At 39.2% G+C, this 26,668-nt stretch overlaps 1 protein-coding gene across 1 annotated transcript in view; it reads left to right on the top strand.

The window, feature by feature from the left end:
* USH2A (usherin) overlaps positions 1-26,668 on the top strand; it is a 665,459-nt gene that overhangs the window by 442,760 nt on the left and 196,031 nt on the right. Inside the window, 5 exon segments of the mRNA XM_042475774.1 lie at positions 7,858-8,192; positions 11,620-11,742; positions 14,326-14,489; positions 20,549-20,758; positions 22,140-22,342. Of these exon segments, the coding sequence (XP_042331708.1) occupies positions 7,858-8,192; positions 11,620-11,742; positions 14,326-14,489; positions 20,549-20,758; positions 22,140-22,342 (1,035 nt within the window).

Here is a 26,668-nt window from a genome sequence, read left to right as displayed (position 1 = left end):
CCTCCTGTTGCATTTGGGATTTGCATTTAAGGAGGGTATTTAGAATTCTCAGGCAGAGTTCTCTGCCTGAGAATTCTAAATACCTCCTTAAAACTGCCAAACCAGAATGCAACAGGGGCAGCTAGAGGAGTCAAAGTGAATAGTTAGCACTTTAAGAGTATAGTGTGATAAACATCTATGAGAGATGATCCTCATGAGCCCTGATCATCAAAACTCCTGCTGAAGTCTTGCAGTCTCTAAAACATTTGCCATCACTGCTTTATTGAATCAATCCATCATTAACAGAGAACTTTATTGCATTGGCCCTGGAACAGGCCTGTAGTGTTCCAAAATGGAATGTTTTGGGGACGCTCGGTGGTGGGGAACGGATTTTACTGCACAGCGAGAATGCTGCCGCCGAACATCCCCATCCCCATCCCATTCCAGATGTGTTCCCCAGGGGACGATTTCCAGAAACGCTTCTCAAGCGTTCTCGAAAATCGCCCCCTCTGGGACACATCTGGAATGGGATGGAGACGTTCGGCAGCAGCATTCTCGCTGTGCAGTAAAATCCATTCCCCGCTGCTGAGCGTCCCCAGAACGTTCCGTTTTGGAACACTACAGGCCCGTTCCAGGGCCAATGCAGTAAAGTTCAGAGTCTTTTCCTATTGTCTCCACTCTTTGTGTGTGTGCGTGTGTGCACGCACCTTCATCACCTGTCAATTTATAGCAATCCCATTAATTTCATAGAGTTTTTGTAGGTTAAGGAATACTCAGGGGTGGTTTTGCTAGTTACTTCCTCTGAAATATAGTTTACAGCACCTGGTATTTATTGGCAGTCTTCATCCAAGTACTAGCCAGGACTGACCCTATTTAGCTTTAACGATCAGACATAATAAAATAATAATAAAAACTTTATTTATATACTGCCTTTCCTGTAGATCAAAGCGGTTCACAACATAATAAGCATGTGACACATGTCACAGTACAAACAATAAAATGGCTCAGTAATTACAATCACAATTTCATACACATTCCTAAAAACCTGAACCATATACAGATCCTTAAAACCATCAGTTGTGGGGAGGGGGCTCCTTAATCTAAACAGAATTGGGGGGATATCCTACTTGAAAGAGGTGGGTTTTAATGCCTTCTTAAAGGCTTCTAATGTAGAGCAGAGTCGGGTCTTTTCTGGGAGTGCATTCCAGAGGGTAGGGGCAGTCGCCGTATAAGCCCTCCAGTGAGTTCCTGCTAGTTTTACCTTGGGGCAATCAAGAAAAAATTTCCCCATTGTTCTGAGGGTGCGGGGCGGATTATGTAGGGAGAGGTGCTCCCTCAAGTAACTTGGGCCCAAGCCATGTAGGGCTTTATAGGTAACGACCAACACTTTGTATTGCGCCTGGAAGCTAATAGGCAGCCAGTGGAGAGATTTTAATACACGTGTTATATGGTCTGATCTCGGAGTGCCTGTGATCAATCTGGCTGCAGCATTCAGCACCAGTTGTAGCTTCAGAACCTGGTACAAAGGTAGCCCCATGTAGAGCGCATTGCAGAAATCCAAGCGAGAGGTTACCAGTGCATGTACTATAGTTTCAAGGTCCTTTCTGTCCAGACAGGGACACAGTTGGTGTATCAGCCGAAGCTGGTACCAAGCACTCCTGGCCATCACATCTACTTGAGATGACAATTGTAGAGATGAATCCAGGAGTACTCCCAAACTGCGAGCTTTATCCTTTAGGGGAAGCATAACCCCATCAAGGATAGGGTGGCAAATTTCCCTGTCTGGACTTGGGGTGCCTATCACAAGTACCTCTGTTTTCTCCAGATTCAGCTTGAGTTTGTTTTCCCTCATCCAGCCCATTACTGACTCCAGGCAGGGATCCAGAGGGGAGGTGCCATCCTTAGTCACTGTATCAGTTGGTGACATGGAGAGATAGATCTGGGTGTCATCAGCGTACTGATAACACCGTGCTCCATGCCTCCGGATGATCTCTCTCAGCGGCTTCATGTAAATGTTAACCAGCGTGGGGATAGGATGGTGCCCTGAGGAACACCAGATGTCAGCTCTCTTTTACGAGAGCAACTATCCCCCAGCCTCACCGACTGAAACCTTCCCGAGAGGTTGGATCGGAACCACTGGAGCGCAGTGCCCCCGATACCCAACTCTCTCAGGCGTTTCAGAAGGATACCATGGTCAGTGGTATCGAAGGCTGCTGAGATGTCCAAGAGCACTAACAGGGTCACTTTTCCCCTGTCAATGCCCAGATGGAGATCTTCGACTAAGGCGGCCATGGCAGTCTCCACTCCGTGTCCCATTCTGAAGCCAGTTTGAAATGGGTCTAGATAATTGGCTTCATCCAAAACTGCTTGGAGTTGAAAGGCGACTGCCCTCTCAATCACCTTGCCCAAGAATGGTAATAGGGAAACCGGCCTATAACTGCTCATTAGCAGGGGGTCAAGGGAAGGTTTTTTCAGGAGAGGTTTTACTATTGCCTGTTTCAAAGGTGGTGGAAATGTACCTTCCCGGAGAGATTAACTATAAGATGTATAGCAGTTTTTATGACATCTCCTCCCTGTACGGTCAACCAAGAAGGGTCTTTACAGGATTTAATAAACCTTTCATTTTATCCACTATTATTTGCTTTTTCCAATCGGTTTTCTTGTTTCCTAGATGTCCAAACTATAACAGCCTGAGTTTAATCAATTTGGCTTCTAGTGAGAGCTTGAGATTTTGCTATAGGACCCAATCACTTATCTTTTTGACATTTTATCTGTAGAGCTCTCTTTCATCACCACATTATAAATGAATTGATTTTCTTTCATTCACAATTTCACAACCATACACAGAAATCATTGAAAAAAATTGTGAACTATAATATTATTTTGGAACCCTACCTGCTTTATCTTCTCATCTTTGTTTTGCATCAGGTTGCAAGACTTTATCCCCTCCCCCCTAGAAAAGAATGCAAATCTTCATATATTTCATTTTTGCATGTAACAATTTGTTGTATCAAATATTTTCTCCTCCTGGATAAGATCACAAGAGTTTTTACACCTCTCTTCCTCTCTGTCACTGTATTTGCAGTTCAGGAATATTATTATGTTTTGATGAAAAATTCATTTGTGCAAAAAGAAAAGAAAAGAAATCCAGTTTTGGGCAAAACCCTTGTGTTTATTCAACATGCAAAAAAAAAAAGTTCTCTGTACAAAAATGTTTATTGATAATTTTCTCCAAGAATGTTAAAAATGAGGGGGGAGGGGGAAACCTTCCAGGTCTTGGCCATTTTCTCAGTTGATGTTTTAATATGTTAATATACCCATTTTGTTTGTCAAAGACTACAAGTATGCAACTATTCCTTACATTCCTAAATGAATGCATGCATTTTTTAAAATATGCATTTCGCTCATTGACCAAATGATTATTTGTGCACCTTTTCCCTACTATGCATTTCTTTTTCCAGAATTTGCATTTAAGATATACACATTTTCAAAATGTTGCTCTTCACAATGAGCCATGAGAGGTGTGGAAAGGCTATTTTTGCTGAAACAGTCAAATCCAATGACACTGGTATGGGAGTTTAATGGAATACTTAATATAGGTACGGCCATAGCAAGTTAAATCTCTTAGGGCCAGTACAGACAGGTCAAAATAAAGCTGCTTCAGGTAACTTTGGAGGTATGCTGTTTAAATGACGTGTGCACATCTTAAGTGGCCAGAAGCTGTGCCAAAGCTTCACTCTTGTTGTTAGAACTGGATCGTGGCTTTGGCGCAGCTTCTGGCCTCTTAGATGCATGCATCATTTAAACACCATACTTCCAAAGTGACCCGAAGCAGCTTTATTTTGGCCTGTCTGTATGGGGCTCTTAGTATTTCCTGGTGAAACTATTCTGAGAAAGAGCATCAAAGAGGTACTACAAGTTGTAGTAGGCAGTATATCAGTCTGAATAGGCTAGGTGTTTATTTCAGTGTAAGGCAGGTTCTTATTAAGCAGCACACGTCTGTTACTTTAAGATTCTGCTCTCATCCCTTCCAATAACATAAAAGCATTACAGTTCTCTATGGTCTTTCTTGTTTACCTCCTCCTTTTACACTCCTCTGTGTCTCAAGAGGAATGGCCAACTGCCACCTTGAGCTCTTACATTAGTTGTGTGTTTGTAATACATGGAGGGTGTAACAGGAAGAAATAGCTTTTCCTTCATGTTGTAAATTACAACATAATATTTTCTTGCCTGGATGATTTTACACTGTTTCATAAGGGAGGATGGAAATAATGCAAATAACTAGGGTAGATTCACTTCTGCCTCCTCCAAGCTTTAGATTTGTTTTCATGTGGTGCTTTTGTCATTTACTTCCATGACATTATAAGCACAGAGTAGAAGAAACCTGAGCAGAAATGTTTATACCTTGCCAGAATGAAATCTTTCCCATAACAATACTGTTAAGCTTGCTTCTGCTCTTGTGATTCAAGACTTTCTGTTAACAGTGTTCTGTTTAAAACTATTCCAAGTTCTCTTTATCAAAGACCTTCAGCATTTTTTTTTAAAACAACTGCCATTTTGTGCCTTACAGGTATCATGGCCTAAGAGTGTCACTAGATCTTAACATCTCAGCTCCTTTAATTCATTGTTTCCTTTCAAACTTGGCTCCTTGGTGGTTTTATAAACATTTTTAGACTGTGAAATTAGTTATCCAAGGATGTTTTGTATCAAGAGTAGACTGAAGAAGAAGAGATGGGAGTCTCTGATAATGTATCCTGGTTTGTTTTATTTGTTTTACACCATTATATATTTTATTTTATACATAATATTCATTTTCTAATACTCATAAAAAATTTAGTCAGCCCATTCATATTAATATACTGTTTATAGTTTGGACTCAGAAACAGTTGCAGTTATAGCTTGCCTCTTGACCTAGTGCTTATTCATAGAATCATAGAATCATGGAATAATAGAGTTGGAAGAGACCACAAGGACCATCCAGTCCAATCCCCTGCCATGCAGGAAATCCCAATCAAAGCATCCCCGACAGATGGCCATCCAGCCTCTGTTTAAAGACCTCCAAGGAAGGAGACTCCATTACACTCCGAGGGAGTGTGTTCCACTCTCAAACAGCCCTTACTGTCAGGAAGTTCCTCCTAATGTTGAGGTGGAATCTCTTTTCCTGGAGCTTGCATCCATTGTTCCAGGTCCTAGTCTCTGGAGCAAGAGAAAACAAGCTTGCTCCCTCTTCAATATGACATCCCTTCAAATATTTAAACAGGGCTATCATATCACCTCTTAACCTTCTCTTCTCCAGCCTGAACATCCCCTGCAACCTTAGTCGTTCCTCATAGGACATGGTTTCCAGACCCTTCACCATTTTAGTCACCCTCTTTTGGACATGCTCCAGTTTCTCCATTTCCTTTTTAAATTGTGGTGCCCAGAACTGGACACAATATTCCAGGTGGGGGGCTGACCAAAGCAGAATACAGTGGCACTATTACTTCCCTTGACACTATTTAAAGACAGATCAAATCATATACTTGTACTCATCCCTGTGTGGGTCTTTCAAGTCATAATCATGTGTTACATGTGATTCTATAGGCTATATTGGCAGATTATGTACACATGCTAAGTGATAATTACTTAACAGTGGCCATTTTCTAAATGGTGTTGGATGCAGTCAGTATGTCAGACTCAGACCATCCTCCTGGCCCCCCAGTTACAATATCACAAGTTAGAAAGTTGATAGTAGAGTAAAAGCAAGGGAAGGCTCTGGGGCAGATACAATTTCTGCTAAGCTGTTCAAATCCAACTTGGACTGGTAGGCTTTAATGTCAGCAGCATCTTTCACATTAATTCACCGCTCTGTATAAATATCTAGCAACTGGGGCCTGGCTATAATCATTCCAATATATATGAAGGGGTCCCCTTCTGAACACCTTAGTTATCACCCTATTAATTTGATCAGCACAGTGAATAAACTCACTTGTGAATCTTCTATGTACAACATATCTGACATGGTTGAAACAATGGACCACATTCTGCTATATTGCCTCTATTATAGGAATGTCCCTTCCCAAAGAATAGATCTCATTTTGAGGCAGTTCCCAGGCAGACCAGATAATTTTTACATCTCACTTCTTTCAGATTCTTGCAAAGAATCCATTCTGAAGGTTGCCAAGCTTTGTAATTTAGCATATTCTACCCAAAGTAAGCTGATCAAGTCCCTATGCCTCAGTTTCAGTGAAAGCTATTAGTCTTGATTTGGTACTGACTGCTGTATTGCTACCCATTTACATACACAGGAATGTTTGTACTTGTGAGACATCTTTCTTTTTCTCTTTTCTATTTTCCCATTACCTTTCATCTCTTTGGGTTGTGTTTGATCTGTGATCATAATACAGTAAATTGTTGTTGCAATAGTGTGAATTGACACTGTTAAGCTAATAATGATGAAATTAGAATATGAAAATCTGTCGGGTTCAATTTTATTGAATCTCACCTGGATTTTTTTCTTGCCCTTTATTCATACTGAGTTGTGAAACTTCATGTATACTTCCTATACTTGAATATCCTATACTTGAATATCAATGAATTAGTTAGTGAAAGGATTAAAGTTTTTTATTTCGTATTTTGCATTTATTTGTACAGAACTGATGCAACTTTCTTCCATTGACTAAAGTAAGATTATTTTTCATTTCTGCATATTCTACCTATTTGCATTTTAAAATATGCACATTGTTTTGCCCACACTTTAGAGATTATCACATTGTATTTAAAGTGACTTATCCCCAACAGGAAACAGTCAAATTTAATTTTAAAGGTGGGTGTTATCGCATGCAGCCACGGCTGGGCAAGTGCAACCCATATCGTAGCCCAGATCCCAGCTGTGCATATCCTGCAGATTTTAAAAACAGCAAGCTCCCATTTTTGAAAAGTTGCTGGATAAGCATGGCTGGGATCTGGGCTGCATTTGAGTTGTACTCACCCGGCCCCCATTGCACGTGATAACACCTGGTTTTGAAATTAAGCATGACTCTATCCTGTCAGGGATAAGTCACTTTAAATAAAACGTGATAATCTAATTTCTTTCTTGGAAATGGCCTGTAGATCATCAAGAAGAAATGAAGAAGAGAAGTCTGAGAACCTGCAACAATGGTATTGTTGTCAATACTGCTTAACATTCCCCCATAAGAATTTGGGCATCCAGATCATCCCGTGGGCCCTTCACCCAGAAAACCATTCTCGGAGACACAATGGTGGGAATATGAGAGGAATGGTGGCTACTCCTAGGCTGTGAAATTCTAACAAGAGACTAAGCTGCCCCTGCCATTGTCCTTTGTGCTGTTAGCTTTCTTTATGGAATTTTAGCAACTGACGGGCAGCTAATGAAAGTTCCTTGACCACCTTGGATGTTTTATTGTCCTTATTGCTATATTTCCAGTTGTGCTTTAAATTGTTTTACTAATAGATTTTACTTATGCTTTTATTGCAAATGGTTTGATTGTGAACCACTTGGAAGTGCCATTTTAGACAGAAAGATAGCTTTTAAATCCAGCACATAAATAACAGGCATGGCAAGCTATATTTTGACATTGGAGTATGACTGGGCCAAAAGCCAGACACAATCTTAATGACTGTGAGAATTACATGATAAATAACAGTAGATGTGATGCTTATCCTAAGAACAACATATTATATGCACATATTCTGTTGCACAACCATATACTATGAGAAAGAGGCCTGGACATTTATGGGAGAAAAAGCCTAGTACACTTAAAGACATGTTGAAGGGACGTGTTGTCAGAGCTGAGCTTGTTTATTTATTTATTTATTTATTTATAAAATTTGCAAAATTCTTTATTTTTAAGAGAAATTTTTTATTTTTTTTTCTAGGTGTTCTGGCAGGATCCCTTCATACCAAATGGAGAAGTACTTAGCTATGAGATCCGCATGCCAGACCCTCGAATCACCCTTACCAAGAACATGTCATCTTCAATGAGCCACATAGTAACCAACCTAATCCCTTTCACTAACTACTCAGTCACTATTGTGGTTTGCTCTGGAGGTGGTGGCTACTTTGGAGGATGCACAGAGAGCCTACCTACCTATATGATTACCCATCCAACACTTCCTCAAAGCATTAGCCCATTGTCTGTGACCACAATTAGTGAGTCCTTTATTGCTGCTTCATGGCAGCCACCAGCCAGACCCAATGGTCCCAACATAAGGTAAATCCAATGGTTAACAAAAGCAACTTCATTGAATTATGATCCTGTCTACCTACCTACCTACCTACCTACCTATCTACCGTATATTAGAAAATTTGGTGTTTTACTTGTATTCCATGAACCACTTATAACTCCTTGGAAGGCTGGAAGGGTTCTTGAAATAAGGTGGTAGAGAAAGATAGCTTTTTAACACAGCAGCTGGGGAATGTTATTAACACAGTCACTGTGGGATTTCAAGGTACATTTTGATGTTTTGGTAGACCCAGGTGAGTGATCCAGAACTGTTAAATGTTTCCCAATATGATCTGTAATGGGTTTTGCAACTGATAAAGCAATGTAAGCCAGCCTCTCATTCAGAAGGCAGGATATTTGAGGACTCCTGGTCTGAAAATACAGTTGTGTCTATTCTGAAGTACAATATCCATTTCTGTGGTGATCTGTGGACCTTGAAACATTGCTATGAAATGTGTCTCTCCATCTGACACCATTGTTTCTATAATGAGTTTCCCACCTGCCTAGAAATAAAGGACACATCTAACAGCATGTCACTACATCTAAAGATCCTATATTATAAGTTGCCACTATTTCATGTTGTAACAGAGCAAAAAAGAAAGCCAATAGAAAATTCAGGTTTGCGCAATATCAAACTGGGATTATGAAAGATTCATCAATGCATAAAATCCCCGAAGAAGCAAAGTGTTGATCTCCTCCATTCTAGTTGTTGGAGAGCACTCTGCTGCAGTCTACAAATCAAGCACCCTAGCATCTGGAATCATCTTTTGCACATCAGATATATCTGCCTGCTATGGCCTTCCTCAACCTAGTACAGTGGGCCCTTGGTATCTGAAGGCCCTCACATAAGCGTGTTACAAATGGCCCAGAAGGGGCGGTCTTGCGCCACCGCCAGTTGCAGTGCCCGGGAACCGCAGCAGCCAAATGGCACAGTTCCCGGATGCTGCAAAGAAGGAGCGCAATTTTCGTGCTCCTTCCTGCGGCCCAGAAGAGACACCGCAAGTGCCGAAGCGCACACTCGCGGCGTCACTTCTGCCGCGCGACATGCAGACGCAGAGCATCCGCTACGTCAAAATGGCAGCGCCCATCTGTATGCGGCGCTGCCATTTTGACATAGTCATTACGCACGAGGGGCAAGGCGCGTCAGGAAGCGCCGCCCCTCACGCGTAATGACGGCGCGATGACGGCGCCTCATGGGCCCGTCTGTAACGCACCATAGATACCAAAATTAGTGGATGCTCAAGTCCCGTTAAATACAATAGTGTAGTAAAATGGTTATATAAAATGGCAAAATCAAGTTGTTGGGGGTTTTTTTTGTAATTAAAAAAATATATTTTCAAGAAGTAGATGGCTGAGCCCATGCATAAGGAATCCATGGATAGGGAGGGCTGACTACCCTTTTTTGACTACCCAGCACAGGCAATTCTCATCTTTGGTGGGATTTACTACCCAAGTACATCTGGAAGTTACCAAGCTGGGGGAAAACTAGCCTCAGAAGAAGAAAATGAAATGATGTATATGTTGTGAGAGATCCCTCTTATTCTTACTTAGTAGGTAACTGTGGCTAATTATTACACATCCAATACAGAATAATAAGATAATTTAAAGAAAGCAGTTTATACTTCCATACATTTACAGCATATTTCTCTTACTATTGATGAGAAAAGAAATACAACACAAACTGGATTTGCAAACTTAATTTTCTCCATGGTGTGCCATTCTGCTTCCAACCAGAACAACCACTCAAGCAGTTTCTCTGCACAGTGTGATGGAGAGAGGAGTGGATTGGGCAACTGTCACCACTGAAAGTGATTTGCACAAAATCACTTGGCAGTGCTTTAAAAGATTGTGATATTTCTCATGGCCTCTACATCAAATTACAGGGAGGCCAACCAGAACTAAATAATTCTAGATGTTTACTTTTTTATTATTATTATTTGGAAGGATAGTGGTTCTGTTCATGTTGATAAACTACTAACATTGAACTGGACAGCAAAGTATTTTGGTGGCTTTAACTTCCTTCGGCTTCTCACCTACACTCTGGAGGTGGTGAAATCTGTACAGAGTAAAATGAAAAAGAACATAATTTTTTATGTGCAATCCACAAATGAGTTGAAATCAAACTACTTGAGCCTGTGGTTCTTTGGTTTTGATGATTTCAGCCAAAATGCTACAGCTTAGTAGACTGAATGTGTACTCCATTAATGCTATAATCCACAAATTGTTTATTCCAGTGCCAATCCTAAATAACCTGATCTTAGCATATGTGTTCTAATTTAACAATTTTTATCCCATTGTGCATGTGAGCACTGATTAAACATTGCATACACGACCCACTTTATGATACTTTTTGTGTGTTATCAGTGTTATCTCTGTGTATTAATGAAATACCATGAAAGGCAAACTTGTGATGATGTGATTGTGCATACTGTTGTATCATGATAATTTGTGTAATGTTTCCTAAGATAGATAGATAGATAGATAGATTACTACAAAAGACAACAGTCTTTGTGCAATTATATGTAAAATCATATCAGCATTGCTTTGTTACAGTGTTTCATCAGTGCCCATGTTTGTTAATGTGTATTAAGGGAAAGATAGAAACAGATCCTCTCCACACTCAGAATACCTGTAAATATTAAATTCGCCTGATGTAAATAGATAAGAATTTTGTCTAGTTCATGTTTGATGCAGACTCTTTAAATGGCATATATTTCACAGAAAGCACCTAAGATTTAAAATAAATGTGAATATATAGAAACTTAAACTGACAGATTTATCCATCCCTGTTAGGGATGTGCATTTTCCCATTCCATTCCTGAACCATTTACTACATTTTCTTTTCTCTGACAATTGAACATCTCTTACTAGTGTTCAGAGGTGAGTGCCAGTGTCTCTGTAACTACAAAGGGATAAAAAGTACTTCCTATACACACAAGGGAGGCATCAACAAGCTTAGGTTACAACTATATCCTTCAGAGCATTCCATGTGGAAACAATTATAATTAAACTAATTCAAACTGATTTAAATTTGCACTGTGGTGCATCTTCTACTATGGATACAACTGGAAAGGTTATGTTAAGGTTTACTTCCCTGGTTTAAGCCTAGCTTTAAAACAAAGAGTATATTCCAACTTAAATCAACCTTTTCTAAAAGGTTTTGCAAATGTTTAATGTTGCAAACCATTAAATATTTTCATATTTTTCTTCCTAAAAAAAGAAGTGTTGCAAAATATATCATTATCTGTTTTGAAACTAATTAAGTTACAAAAAATGTTAAATCCTGAAACATTAAAGAAAAAAAACTTTACAGCTGTAAAAACAAAATAACGTGTGACTTTTAAAAACAACCTGGCTTTTTTTGTAATAACATTAGTTGAGATAATCCCAGCATTCTGCTTGTCTTTTGTGTTAGATATGAGCTCCTGAGACGTAAAATCCAGCAGCCACTTGCATCAAATCCCCCTGAAGATTTAAATCGCTGGCACAATATTTATTCAGGAACTCAGTGGTTTTATGAAGATAAGGGTCTTAGCAGGTGAGATTACAAAAACTATAAAAACAAATGCTGGCATTTTGTATGGTTGTGCTTAGTAGTTCAAAGTGTTTCTTGTGTCTCCATGTTGCGAACATGTTAATTATGTAATGAAATATTTTCTCTCATCTCCTTTGGCAGTAACCTCTGTTAACTCACCTGGTTTAGGTTTGTTGTCATTTTGTCGCTCCTACATCTTGCATGTGCTTTTTTTCCATTTTAGAGAACATTACACTCAAGAAAGTGAGAATTACACTGTGAAGAGTACAGAGTACAGTCTTTATGAACAGTATTAAGAACAAATAATAGGGTATAAGCATGACATACAGGATAGCTACATGAGACCATAAGACCATGTGTTTCCCTAGAAAGTCTAACCCTTATCTGTGGGTCAAACTGTGCAATATGTTGGTTATGTTGCATGCAACTGGCCCTGTTCTTTGTATTTACTGGAAAGTAAATATTTTGGGGGGGGGCATTATTGTCTTTGAATGGGCAAACTATTCATGGCAGAAAGAAGCAAAAGGATCCTGGTGGTGGTACACTAGCTGTTTTGACTTTATTATAACCAGAGTTCATCATCGAGTGTCCTCTGCTGTAATTAAATCAATGAGTAATTCTCTGTGACCAGAAAAACAATAGGAACCTCAAAGGAATATGAATGCTTTCATGTCCTCTAAGTCACTGCTGTGGTCAAACAAACCATGAGTGTGCCTTAACCTGGCCAACTTAAAGCTTTGTGGGAAATACCATACAATACTGAAGTATCCTCACATCAAGGTAAATCAGTAGGTTTAATTACTGCTGGAGTACCCCTTGTGGTCTTTCATGCCTTGGAGTCAACTACTGATCTGTCCCATTGAAATCCAGCTTATTCATGCTTAAACAGTCAGCTTTAGTTCATTCAAGCCACCTGGAGCCCTCTCTTTTCAGACTTGTATTCAGTGTCCCCTGCTTACATATTAAAAGCTTCCTTAAACAAAAAAGTTTTTGCATTCCAGCAAATGGAAAGCAGAGAAGGGTCAGCCTAGTATCCTGTAGAAAGGAGTTTCAGAAGGTGGGAGCAGCAACCAAGAAGGCTCTCTTACGTCCTGAACCTGTGATGCTGGTGGAACCAAGAGAAAACCTTCCCTGAAGATCTTACTGCTCTGGCAGGTTCATATTGGGAGATACAGTCATTCAGGCAGTCTGGACCTAAGCTGTATAGGGCTTTATAGGTCATGTCAAGCACTTTGAATTGTGCCTGGAAACTGAACTGGCGATGCTGTTTTAATAAGAGAGTTATATGCTTCCTATAACTGCCTCCAGCATTCTGGACCCACTGGCATTATGGCCACAGCATTCTGGACCCACTGAGGTTTCTCAACAGTTTCTAAAGGGAGCCTCACATAGAGTATGTTACAGTAGTACAAACAGATTGTAGTCTAGGCCTGTGTTATCATAGCTAGATCCAATGTCCACAAGAATGGGAGCAGCTGTTGCACTGGTTTTAGTTGTGCAAATTCACTCTTGGTCATTGGTGAAACTTGGGCATCCAGATTCAGAGTTTTGTCCAGGAGAAAACTCAAGCTGTGAGTCTGAGATTTCAGAAGGAATGTAATCCCATCCAGCACAGGCAGAATCCTTAGTCCCTGGTCTGCCTTTTGACTGACTAGGAGCACCTTTGTTTTGTCTGGATTAAGTTTCAATTTGTGACAACATTGGTTTAGAAGTGAGACAGCTTCCTTGGAATCAGGGAAGGAGAGATAGATGGAAAGGAGAGATACAGTTGGATGTCATCAGCATATTGTCAACACCACACCTCAAAACTCTGGATGACCTCTCCCAGTGGTTTCATATATATATTAAACAGCATGAGGGACAAAACAGAACTTTGTGGTATCTCACAGGCCAATGGCCAAGGTATTAAACAGGAATCCCCCAGCACCAAGTGCCACAAATGCAACCTTGGGAGGGCACATATGGCCACAAAGCTACACTTTGCCCATCTCTGGATTTGAGAAAAGATAATGTGTCCCCCCCCCCTCCCCCTGATTATATCTTTATAAAAATGCACTTATCTATCGTTTAGATAATTATATCCATTTTAAAATGTTCTCACACACATAAACTTACTTTGGAGTTTTACAGATTGTACATCCTACTTGAGTTTTCATAGCCGTATTATTTGAAATGTCAGCTGCAATCATCTGTTAATTCATAAGTATACTGCTACAATAAGGTATAGAACTTCAGATCAGTAGGTTTCTCCAAAGAGAAAAGAGCACCACTGAATCAACTTCCTAGGAAAATACTGGCAGCTTGCCACTGCTTAATTACATCTTGAATTGAGCTATAATCCCTTACTACTTTGCAAAACAATAACAATTCTTTATGGCATTAAAAAAATTGTTACTATACCAGTGTTGGCCAGATACCTCAAGCTGAGTTGTCACTCCTTGCCTGGGTATGAAACAATATGAATAGATATGTTTGAAAAATCTATCCTTTTTTTTCATATTCTGGGAATAAATGGAACATATATATGTATGCAGAAATTCTAATTATTTTCTTATTTCTTTTAATGGCATTGATGATCTCCTTTAGGTACACAACATATGAATATAAGCTCATAGTGCACAATGATGTAGGATATACATCAGGTGAAGAAGTAGTGGCTACAACATTGGCAGGTTTTCCGAAGAAGGCGAGTAATGTCACGGGATGGCCTCTTAACCACACTGCTATAGAAGTGAAATGGACCATCCCAAGTAAGTGCCACTGTTATTCTACTTCCCTCTCTCAATATCAAAGGACTGGTTCCAACATCCATGTATCACACCTAATTGTTCTATGCCTAATGATTTGACAACTGAATATGTAGACTGTGAAAACTTGTGCATGTGAAATTATATGGAAGTTCAAGCTGTACTCTTAGAGCTATGTTGGTCCATTCAGAAATGCAAGTCATCACTTGTTTTTACATTAATGAAGTTTAGACTATGCATGTACGAACAAGCTTAGAATTATCAGTTTTAATTATCTACACGCTCAACCGAGCTGTGCAATCGTTAGCTTGTCTTATTTTAGAACTAAGTGCCTTTGAAATTATAGAAACAATGACTGGAAAGAAATTAGCTGCTTGTCACACCTCAGATTGAATGTGTAAACATCATGGTGAGGACAGTAGGGATCATGCTAACTATCCTTACCCCTAATCTCAATGTCTTGAGAAAAACAGAATCTAGTTCTACACATGTGGAGCTGTCAGAATGGGCTCTATTGTATATAACACAGATTATAGAAAAACAAATGCTGTAAAGAAGGAATGGGTATGGATTGGAGTCCTGTTAAGCATTTCTATGAATATCGTTTCATTATGTTTGTGATTGTGGAAGCTTAACCTCTTCCAGAGGGATATTTCATCTACATGAAGAAAAATAAAGCTTGACCTCTCCCCTCCCCAAATCTGGAGTGATCAGGGCACGCAACACATGGCATTTTCCCTGAATCTGGCATGATCAGGACACATGACACAAAACCCTATCAATAGTAAATGTAGAGTACAATCAGCCCTCCATATCCATGGATTTTTTTTATCCATGGATTGAAGCATACATGGCCTGAAAATATTTAAGAAATATGAATTCCAAAACGCAAACCATTTTGACACTTTATGCAAAGAGCACTATTTTACTATGCCATTGTATTTAATCGGACTTGAGCATATATTCAGTTCTATTGTAGGCAGATATATTCAAAATATGATTCCAGATGCTGGGGGGTGCTTGATTTGTGTACTGAAGCAGAGTACTCTCCAGTAACTAGAATGGAGGACTCTGCTTCTCCAAGGAGTATATGCATTGATGGTCTTCACATTTTTCTCCAATGTTTCCTGGAAACTTCAGTGTTTTCTGTGTGTAAACAATGAATCAGCCCTGAATTGGATGAAAAAGAGCAAAACAGATTGCTGCCTCGCAAGCATCCCCATTTTCTTCCATCAGCTCCCACCACCACTGCCTTTTTCCCCTGTCAGCTCTCAGTTCCAGGACAGACTGATGCCTGGTAGACTGCACCAGTCACCACCATTAGACTGCACCAGTCACCACCATTCACCAATGTCTGGGCCAGTTCCCTACCAAGGACAATAGTTACAAAATGAAGCTGAAGGCTTTCATGGCTGGCATCCATCATTTTTGTGGGTTTTTTGGGCTATGTGACCATTCTAGAAGAGTTTATTCCTGACGTTTCGCCTGCATCTGTGGCTGGCATCTTCAGAGAATGCTGGCATGGAAGAGAGTGGGGTATATGTATACTGTGTGACCCAGGGTAGGGAGGAGTGATTTCCATGTTCAACTGTGCATTGTTTTGTTGTTGATAGCAAGGCCTCCGGATGGGAGGATATGCAAAGAAGATTAATGTCTGCTTAATTAGTGACCATGGTGGTTTTCCATTTGCATTTGCCAGGCTGTATTCGGCCGGCGGATTTGGTGGCAAAATTCAGGTGATAGAACCTGGCTGCATCCCAAATTAGACTTCAATTTGGGAAAGATAAACTGGATTTTTTTAGTGGTGCAATAAACTCCTTAGAATTGGTGGAATTTATCATCATGGTTAATTAAAATCTATATTCCCTTTCAAATTCATCTTCATTTCCAGTAGACTTGAGAATTTTCTATATATGCAAATATCAACATGTGTTCTGTATCATCTTTAAAAGAACATATCCATTTAATCCAGATTACCTGTCTATCAAAGCATTGGGTTAATTCTTCAATATGTACATGCAAATCTATCTGTAAGCACTTGCTAGTGACTCTCAGCAAATATAGGCTCCTTATATTATAATTGGATGCCTGAAGTAAGCATGCTTATAAAAACTGACAAACCTAATAGATCTGAAGCAGGCTGCTGAAGTTTCATTACTTTAGTAATCTGAACCTCTGACCTTCTAGATAGAGGTAATGCAATCTGGCTTCATTTTCATTCTTACTGCAGAAATTTCCTAGATATCTGTTTATGAATGCAAAGGTTAAACATCAAGTGAGGGTCATTAGAGCAAACCCTCGTTTATTCTTTTATTGCTGAAATGCACTACACTAGACAGACTAAGCAATCTACTTCTCTCAAATGTTTCTGTTTTGTAACAAGGCTATAAATTCCATGTGCACACATGCACATAATAATTCGATAATTTGAAAGTAACTTTCTTCTACACCTTTGTTGTTGCTGGGACCTATGGTAAAATACAGAATTTTATGCAAAATAGATCTTGCTGACCATATTATAGAAACTGATAAAAATGGAAACAAAGATTCTCTTTAAAATACATATGTGGAGATCTTGATGAATGGAATGTGAGAAGAATTGAATTTTGTCTGCATGCTTCCTTCCCTCCCCTTGTGGATCTTTATCACATAGGGAGCTATGTGCTTCCATCCTGAAAATGGTTTAAGTGTTGGCATCCCAGAAAAGCAAGCAAATTCACTAATGCTTATCACACAGAGAGCACCACAAGGGGTTAAAAGCACATTACTTAGGCAAGAAAGTGGGTCCACAGCAAATTTGGGTTTTAGACGGATGAAGACAAATCCCTGTTGCTGGCTTGGACATAAATTTTTGTGCATGTTCCAAACTGTCATTTCCACAAGTGCATACACACAAATGCTCCAGAGAGGGAATGGAAACTGGGGAGGAAATTCCTCTTTGCCCCAGAAGCTGTTTCAGAGGAAGGAAGACTGAGGATCCCCTTTGCAAACTCCCATAAAACCACAACCACACACACACACACTATAGAAAGAGGAGATGGCTGCTCCATAAACCTGTCTGATTCCAGCAAGGGCTGAAACTCTGAGATGCCCTCCTTTTCCAGGACATGTCCTCCATTTCTCCCTCCTATACAGGAGGAATTCCAAAACATCATCTCCCTCTGCCTTCTCTCGCCAAGTGATCCCTGCTGCATGAAAAGGAGAGCAGCCATGTGAGAGAAAGAGGGGTGTGTGTTGTGTGTGTGTATATCCTTTAAAGAACAATATTTTCTCCCTTTCCTTAGCACAGCAAGGAACCCTGGGAAATGTGGGAACAGTGAGAATCAGGGACTTGGTTTTCAGACTGTTGCAATTACATGACAAGAGTGAATTTGCAAATAAAATGGAAATGCAAATACAGTAGTTTTTTTTTAAAATGCTTATTTCCTGATTCATCTCACTTTCTGTCTAAAGTCTGACTGGTTTGCATGCAGTGTCATCTGAAAAGCAACTGCAAAATTGTCCCTAATGCCCTGGATGACCCTGCATTGTGACCAGTTTAACCTTCCAGTTTTCCCTGTGTGAAAAAGTTCTTGGAAGTCTGAACAACCTTTGCAGGCATAACTTTTGTATGCATATGATCTCTGGTACAATTTGTGTACAATTAGGGAACCTACATCTCCTGTTTTTTTTATATGTTAAAAGCCTATAGGTGAATACATTGTATATGCACATATTCATATCTAGTGGGTGTCATTCCATTTCCCCATCTCTACATAACTCAACTGATCAATCATCCAAGCAAATAGGACTAGAGATAGTTAGCAAAATTTCAGATTGTTGTATTCAGAGACATAGCTATGTTCATTTGGAATGTCAGTACACAAAGGAATCTACTAGCACCTTTCAGACTGAGTGAAAGAGGTTGTAGTATCAGCTTTCATAGACTTGGTTTCCTTCCTCAGATGTTATTCCACACAACTGAGGAAGCAGACCATGCCTACAAAACATCATACTACAGTGTCTTTTGCCCAGTCTCACAGGTGCTACAGGATCCTTTTGCATACACTGTTATATATTAGCTAACATTTTCCGCATTTTCTATGGCTTAAGCAGGTTGAAGACTGTGGTCTTCATTTGTGTTATATATATTTTTTCTTTATCTGACTTGAGAAACATTTTATTTAAAAGCAATATTTTCATAGCAATGATATCATACTTTTCAGCATCATTTCATTTATATACAGTAGGCCCTTGGTATCTTCTGGGGTTTGGTTCCAGGACCCCTTGTGGCTACCAAAATCCAAGATGCTGAAGTCCCATTATAGACATTGGTGTAATAAAATGGTATCGCATATATAAAATGGCAAAATCAAGGTTTACTTTTTAGATTTTTAAAATATATATATTTTTTCAAACTGTGGGTGGTTGAATTTGTGGCTGCAGAATCCATGGGTATGGAGGACCAAGTGTACTCATCATTACGTATTTGGAGTAGTATCCAGTCGGGAATAAACAATCCTAAACCCCAGTTTATAATGGGAAAATAAATTTATCATTTATTTATTTATTAAATCAATTTATATCTTGACTTATTGTAAACATGGAATCCAAGGTTGCATACAAGACTTTAAAAGCACAGCACAATTAAAAACATCTGTTACAAAACTTAAATCACAATTAAGCTAAATTTCTATTTTAAAAAACACAAGTTGAAACAGTTAAAACTTTTTTAAAATTTAAACAAAATTTTAAAATACTTAAAAACATAATAAAATAAAAATACTACATACTTCCCCATTAAAATCTAAAAAACAAAACCAAGAAGGCTCTCTCTTGTGTCCTTCCCAGACATGCCTGGGATGATGGTGGGATCTTTCCATGCAGATCTTAGAGAGCAATGGATACATAGTCTTACAGTTGTTTCAAATTCTGCATTTGTGCAAATTGTGCACTTTGACTGGAAACTAGTGAAGAGTGCTTTAAGGTTGTTGTTGTTTTAAGAAAAAGATAAATAATTGGCAAATTTGCCACATTCCATCTGATCAGAGCAATATGGAGAGCTGTGTATAGAACAGCCCACCCAATAAGATTCCCTGTCCCTGATCTTGTATTCAATATTCAAGGTCTGGAAGCAGTGGATGAATGGCCTGGGAATATTACTCAATTATGCTCAGGAAATAATATCTGCAGAATGGAACAGATTTACTTCTCATGGTACTGACAATAGTGATCCTTATTTGCCTAGCTTTACTTGGCAGCCACAGAGACACAAGAAAATGTGCTGAATGAATGAATGAATTGTCTACCTCATGAGGTTTCCCATCTTTCTCCAGTTCATAGCCTTTGGAAGAAAGAGTACATGATGAAATTGTGTATTACTGCAGGGTGCAGGTGACAATTTTAACTGATGCACTACCATCACACAATGACATCTTCTGTAACCCAGTTACATTTTGAACTAAAATAATATTTGGTGGGATGTATTCTGCAGGAGGTTGGAGGGTGTGAAGCCAAAACCTTGTAAACTGCCATGTTTTAAAGCCACTCTGTGTAGTTAATTTTGAGTCATTTCGCACCTGAAGTTTGGGGGATTTATTTGTGGGATCAGATGTGTCTTAAGGAAGCACAAAAAGGGGGATTCATGTGGCCCATGGACTGCAAATTTCCCACCCCTGATTTAGAAAGAGTGCAGCAGGAAGCATGCTTCCTAACCTCTCTCTATGGCTTTTAAGTGTTAAAAAGATTCAAAGAGAGAAAAAACAATGGTGAAACAAGTCACAGTGCCATCTTCTATTCCTGTAAATTTGATAAAGTGACCCCCACATCTAGACATCACTCCCCATTTCCTCATCTTAAAAAAATGATTGTCATGCGTCCTCCCTTTGCGGAGCCATCTGCCATGCCACTGATGTGACCTTTGGATTTCATCATTGTGTGCACAACGTGATGCATAAGGAATATTGCATCTAACAAATGCAGCTTGCAAGGAATTATCAAGTTAATACCAGAAGCTACATAAAGGGTATTATTTGTTTCCAGTGGTGCTTTTTCTCCAACAGTTTTTAAAATTATTTGTGTAGCGCTACAGGATTTACAAGGAAGCATTGAATATTACCTCCTCTTTTGGAATGATACTGTTCATGGCAACTCCAGGAAGATCCCTGCAGGTGAAAACCATGCTTTCATTGGTGAACTACATCCTAATACGGAGTATCAGATTTTGCTTCACATTTTCAATGGTGTTCACAGCATCACAAGTGAGGCAGTTCATGTGACTACACTGGATGGAGGTAGGTTTAGTACTGGATGCAGTCTGGCTTAAAATCTGAGAATGAGATGGATTGATTTTTGTTAAGGTTGAGATCAGTCATCCTTCCATTATGAAATTTCCGGTATAAAAGGGAAAGGGGGACTAAAACGCTAAACTGCTTAAGTGCTGGTTGTCGTCAAGTGGCCAATCAATAAAAGCTCCCACTGAGACAGCAGCACAAAGCTCTAATAGTGGATATTAACCCACTTTGTTCTTATCCTGCCCTGTTTGCTACTATCTGCATACACTGTTTGGAACTGAGTTTGTGTCAATAAACAGAGGAATTTAAAAAAAAACAATTAATGTGAAGGGGGTTGATGGGAATAGAAATTTGTTTTCTGAACCCATGTGCTTTTGACATGACAGTCAACATTCTGGCCATTCTTGAGTCACTAAGAATTGAAGGTGTCAATTCAGCCTTGGATAGAATTTCCCTATGACTCATTTCCAAGCCAGTTAGCAAGCTGGAGGGAGGGAGGGAGAGCGAGAAAGAGGGAGGGTGGAAAGAAAGCAACTTTGAATCTGAAATGTGTTTGGAATGGCCTTTCTAATCTTTTTGGCTTAATAAAGTCTCATTATAAACATTATAATATCATTACCTCAGAAGCAAGTGTTCCAGGTCATTAGCAAAGCACTTTAAGTGGGGATTGCATTTCCTTTGCAATGCCAAAGGTCAGCCCCCTTTTGTTTATAAAATAGAACTCACTGCCAGTGCCATTTTTCAACTGGTTAAGATGAACTTACCAGACAAAAATAGGTCCTTTGCATCGCTGTTTCTGACAGGCTTAAATAATTTGTGTAATTTAATGCCAAGGAAGATTTTTTTTAGAAAAAAATAAAAATAAATAAATAAAGGCAATTATCTATAGTAATCAAGATTCAAAGCCATTTACATAATAACAGTACTGCTCATTGCTTCCCATTGCTCAAGTTGCAAGGCTGTTATGGGCTACGGATATGTCACATTTCATCACAGAAGGCACTCTAGTTCTTGCTTTAGAAATAGAATTGTCATGTGGGGGGTGAGGCAGGAGATGGCATGATGAGGCCATACCACATAATCTTGGATGGGGGCCACACATAATAGGTGGGTAATTTATCATTGTATCCCCCAGTCACATTTGTACAAAAGATGAGAGCAATGTTGGGGGTACAAATCGCTTTACCACCACCTCCCACTGTTTCTAACTGAGATTATAATAAGCCAATTTAGAGAGAAATACAGACAGTGATAACTCCATCAGAGGCAAGCAAATAAGCAGCAGACTCTTTACTAAGCCCAAATTCTCATCTTCATTTGGTTAAACAAGTGCTTTTACAGAGACAGCTGGAGTTTATTCAGTTTCTTCCTTTATTTCTAGAGCCGGAGGGCATGTTCCCTCCAGAGGTTGTCATCATCAACAGTACAGCTGTACGTGTCATCTGGACATCGCCTTCAAACCCAAATGGTGTTGTCACAGAATATTCTGTGTATGTAAATAATAAGCGATACGAGACTGGAATGAAGACACCTGGGTCTTTTCTTTTAGGAGATTTGTCTCCATTCACTATTTATGATATACAGGTTAGATCAACATTTTTTTCTGATTGTGCACAGGCTAACATGGGAATATAACTCAGGAGTATGGGTTGTGAAGAGGTTAATATACAATTGTGCTTACTTTACTCTGTGTATAAGTCTTGCTCTTCACTGATAACATATAACATATTTATTGTAGGATAAAATATATGTCATTATGTGTGTTTTGTGAGAAACTGTTATAAATGTGTTTTTAAATCAAACCGTTTGGGCAGACAAGGAAGAAAACACAGGTTAATGTGGAAATGGGATAGAGCACACATATGAAGGAGCATATGCAAAATTGACATGGACCAGGAAAGGTCTGATGTATTCACCTTAATTTCTAGAGATGAAGTGGAAATTCCATATAGAGATAAAACTAGCTTTGTATTTTTAAATCTTTGTGTGTATAAATGAAGTGAGCCCACAAGCAATGTTTATTTTCAGGGATACACTTATTTTTATAACAGCACAATGCATTCATATTTTTCTCTTTTAAGGATATCAAAACCACATTTCCTCTGATCCTGTGATACTGAATTTAGAGTATATATCACAGAGACACAAAGATCCTACTCCTTCTCATTAAACCAAAATTGCAATTGTTTTAGAAACATCAGGCATGCATAATACATCAACCCAGAGAAATAATGATATTGCATTCATTAGCCTTTTATCATCTTTCCCTCCCCCCCCCCCTTCCCTTTGTGGAATAGGTGGATTTCAGCCAAGAGAATCCTAGTCTTTCAAAAATACTATTAATATTTCAAGCCTTTCTTTTTCATCAGTCCCCCACCTTCCTTCCTTTCAGGTTTCCCCCCCAAAATCTATATGCAATTCCCAGTTTTTGTGCTCATGAAAAAACATATAAGTATTTCCCCCATAATTTAATTTCATTTATTTCTAGAATTGTATGCTTTAATTACATTTTCCACATTTTGTTTGTCTCAATCTGACTTGGCCTAGTTTGAATTATGCATGGGAAGTGTGTAACAGTAATCATGTATACTTTGTCCTAAAATTTGCATCCAGTTGCAATGTGCCATAAATAAAAGTCACCCAGAGGCACACCATAACAGATTTCTATGTTCCAACCCCTCTGCTGCAGAGACCACCAACCCCCATGAATACATGTGTGACTTTCCTGTTCTTACACGGACACACATTTGTTTTCCTTCAGCAGTAATGCAAATTCTGAGCACTTTCTCACTTTGGGGGCCTTCATATTAATTTACCGAAGGCAAGTTGTGTCTTGCAATATTTATCAGTTTGTTCTTCAGTTTCTCCTATTTTAGTATTAGCAGCAACAAACATGGCACCAAGTTATCAGGTAAAAATCAAAAGACTTAATAATTCGTTTTAATATATGCCTTTTTATGATACATCATCCACTTGCTAAAACAATATCTAGAGTTGTGTTCACTTTGCTTTTGTCATCAAATGTAGACAGCTGTCAATTTGTACTTTTGACCTCTTTGTTGCCAAAGCAAAGGTGACATTATTTGTCTTTCTTTGAAGCTATTTAAAGTACTCCTAAGAACTCAGGGAGTCGTATTTTGTCTCTCATTTTCAGAGTTCATCAAACATTAATATATTGCTGTGATAGTTAGTTATTCTTATTTTTTTTTCTTTTAAAGAAGGGGAAGTAGAGTTGGTAAATTGAGGAAGGTGAGCTGAGAAGAGTCTGATGTTTACTTCTGTGTGGGATGCATCCTTTGAGGGCTTTTCCATATTGCATATACAGAATGTAAGCCAACTGACTTTGGTGGACATGAAATCCTCCAAGCTTGTAGAAGACAATCACTGATTGATGAGAGCAGTGATGGTGAAGCTCTGGTCCACAAGCCAGGACATTTTCACATTACACAATTTGCAGTTTGGGAAGTCGTATTTAGAATTCTAAGCCAGGGAGCAGTAGTACCTCCCAAACTATGAACTCCAAGATTCCACAAGATGTAGCCATGACAGTTAGTCATGGTGCTGCTATTATTATTATTATTATTATTATTATTATTATTATTATTATTATTATTAACCTTTATTTATAAAGCGCTGTAAATTTACACAGCGCTGTACATACAATCTTTTAATTAGGCGGTTCCCTGCCCTCAGGCTTACAATCTAAAAAGACACGACACAAAAGGAGAAGGGAGTGGTGGAGGGGAAGGGGATGAGGGCCAGCAGTTCTTCTCTACCTCCGAGGCCTGGACCAAGGCAGATGGACTGGAGGGAGGGCTTGGCTTCATAATGGATGGGTAAACTTCTTCCAGGGAGGCCTGTTGGAGTTAGCCTGCCTCTCTAGTAGGATAATACATATAAAATACATAGCAATACAGGAAATGATTCAATAAAACAGGCAACAAAAGAACATCAAATAGCAAGTGACAGTTATGCAATGCCTGGGAACACTTCTCTGAACAGGATGGTCTTCAACTCCATTTTGAAGCTGGTTAAAGAAGAGATGGCTCTTGCTCGTGGGGGAAGAATGCTATAATTGTGTAGTGTGAAAGGGCTCATATTGTCCATGGGAAGTTCCCATCCAGCCTGCCATGTTCTCTGTTGAAAACCCTTTATTGATGACTAGAAAAAAGAGCTGTCTCATCCCTCCAGTATTGCATTGAAAATTTAGAAAGCCTCCAATTAGAAAACCTTTTACATGCTGGTTGGAATACAAAGGACATTATAGATGTGATCTCTGCTGAGGAGGAAAGGACTAACCTTTAACCTTCCTTAATGTTTCAATGCTCCCTGTTTTAAAAAAATCTACAAACCTCAGCCACTTTAAACAAATTTTTAAATGCCTCATTTGGCATCAATGTAAGCTTTTAAAAGCTTCTATGTATTTTAGGACAGGATACCTACTTATTTTGGCTACATCTCCCCAAAAGATATCTGAGTAAACATGCCATATGTAGATTGCATGCCATCAATGAAGTGAATCCACCCATTATTGCATGCCCCCCTCCCCCCCCCCCCCCACTTTCCTGAAACCAGTTGGAATAGTTTCCATGAAGCTGGAAACAGGTTCCCCATCTCATGATGACAGGATAGCTCTCCTTCAAAAAACAGAGCTGGGAAAATGGGAAAGATTTGGATCATGCCCAGTGTGTTTAGGATTAGTTAGAACAATGTTGGCAGGGCATAGAAGATCAATAATCCTGTGGTACTTTAAAGACGAAAACCTTTAAGCCTAAATTCTATCGTAACTAGAGTAGAGCCATTGAATCAGCTGGATTTACCTATGTGTTGATTCATTACTCAACAGTTGAATCAATGGGCCTACTCTATTTGGGAGTAACCAACTGGATTTCATCCTTAAGGTATAATGAATTTTATAATAGACTAAAATAGCCAGGCCTCTGGAGTTCCCAGGGAGGCGTTCCCAGGCAGTTCTCTCAGTGGTTGTGCCCTTGATTAGTCATGTGCTTTGTTTATGTATACTGGAATAACCCTGAGCTGACTTGGTTAAAGAATTCCTGTGCTTGCTGCAAGGAGAAGCATCAGTTTTATCTCAATCGTAAGTACACACCAAGAACTGGAGAGTCACGTTTACTCCTGACCCCAGTGGGGCACATCAGCATGCTCAGTGGTAACCAGAAGTGTTGGTCAGTTAACTGCAAGTCACTTCCAGACCCCTTTAGGCAGTGCTTTCAATGGGAATGTATCAGGATAGAGGCACCAGAAACAATATTTATGGCCAAAGCTACATGCTCCCTGTTTTGTCTCAAGAGCGATGCTATGGACTTTGGGTGTAGTAAGGCCTCTGGCTCTTGGGATCACAGCCAGAACAAAAGACTTGTCCACAAATTTCTTAAGTTTTTAAAAGCTTTACTGGTTATAACACAAAAACATGAAACGGATCTCTTTTTTCTCAGTAGTCCTTCCTAAATACCTTACTCTCTTCTTGGTGGATTCTATCTTTCTTCTTCTGAGGACTATCTTTCTTCTTTTGTGGACTTATCTTTTTTCTTTTGTGGACTTATCTTTTTGTCAAAGGAAAATACTCTCTCCAGGTCTGACTTGGCTGAAATCTTACTACACACTGAAATTAACTAGAGGGAGACAGTATAAGACCCTGGGATTTCCCACAATCCTTGTCTTTCTTAAAGCTATAGATCTGTATTTCCCCTCTTAAACTAATACATAGAAAACCTAATATAATCTTAACTAAATATATGTCTCAAGAGCATCAAAGATGCTCTGGAGGCATGACACTCCCTAAAGTGTGTAAGAGTTTGACTGATTTTTTTTAACCATCTATTATCCCCTCTGTTGTAAACCACTCGGATTCCCAGTGATTGAGCGGTATATAAATAAATCCTATTATTA

The sequence above is a fragment of the Sceloporus undulatus genome, chromosome 1 (genome assembly GCF_019175285.1).
Source record: "Sceloporus undulatus isolate JIND9_A2432 ecotype Alabama chromosome 1, SceUnd_v1.1, whole genome shotgun sequence".
NCBI classification, from domain to species: domain Eukaryota; kingdom Metazoa; phylum Chordata; class Lepidosauria; order Squamata; family Phrynosomatidae; genus Sceloporus; species Sceloporus undulatus.
This window is presented reverse-complemented; position numbering and strand designations above follow the sequence as displayed.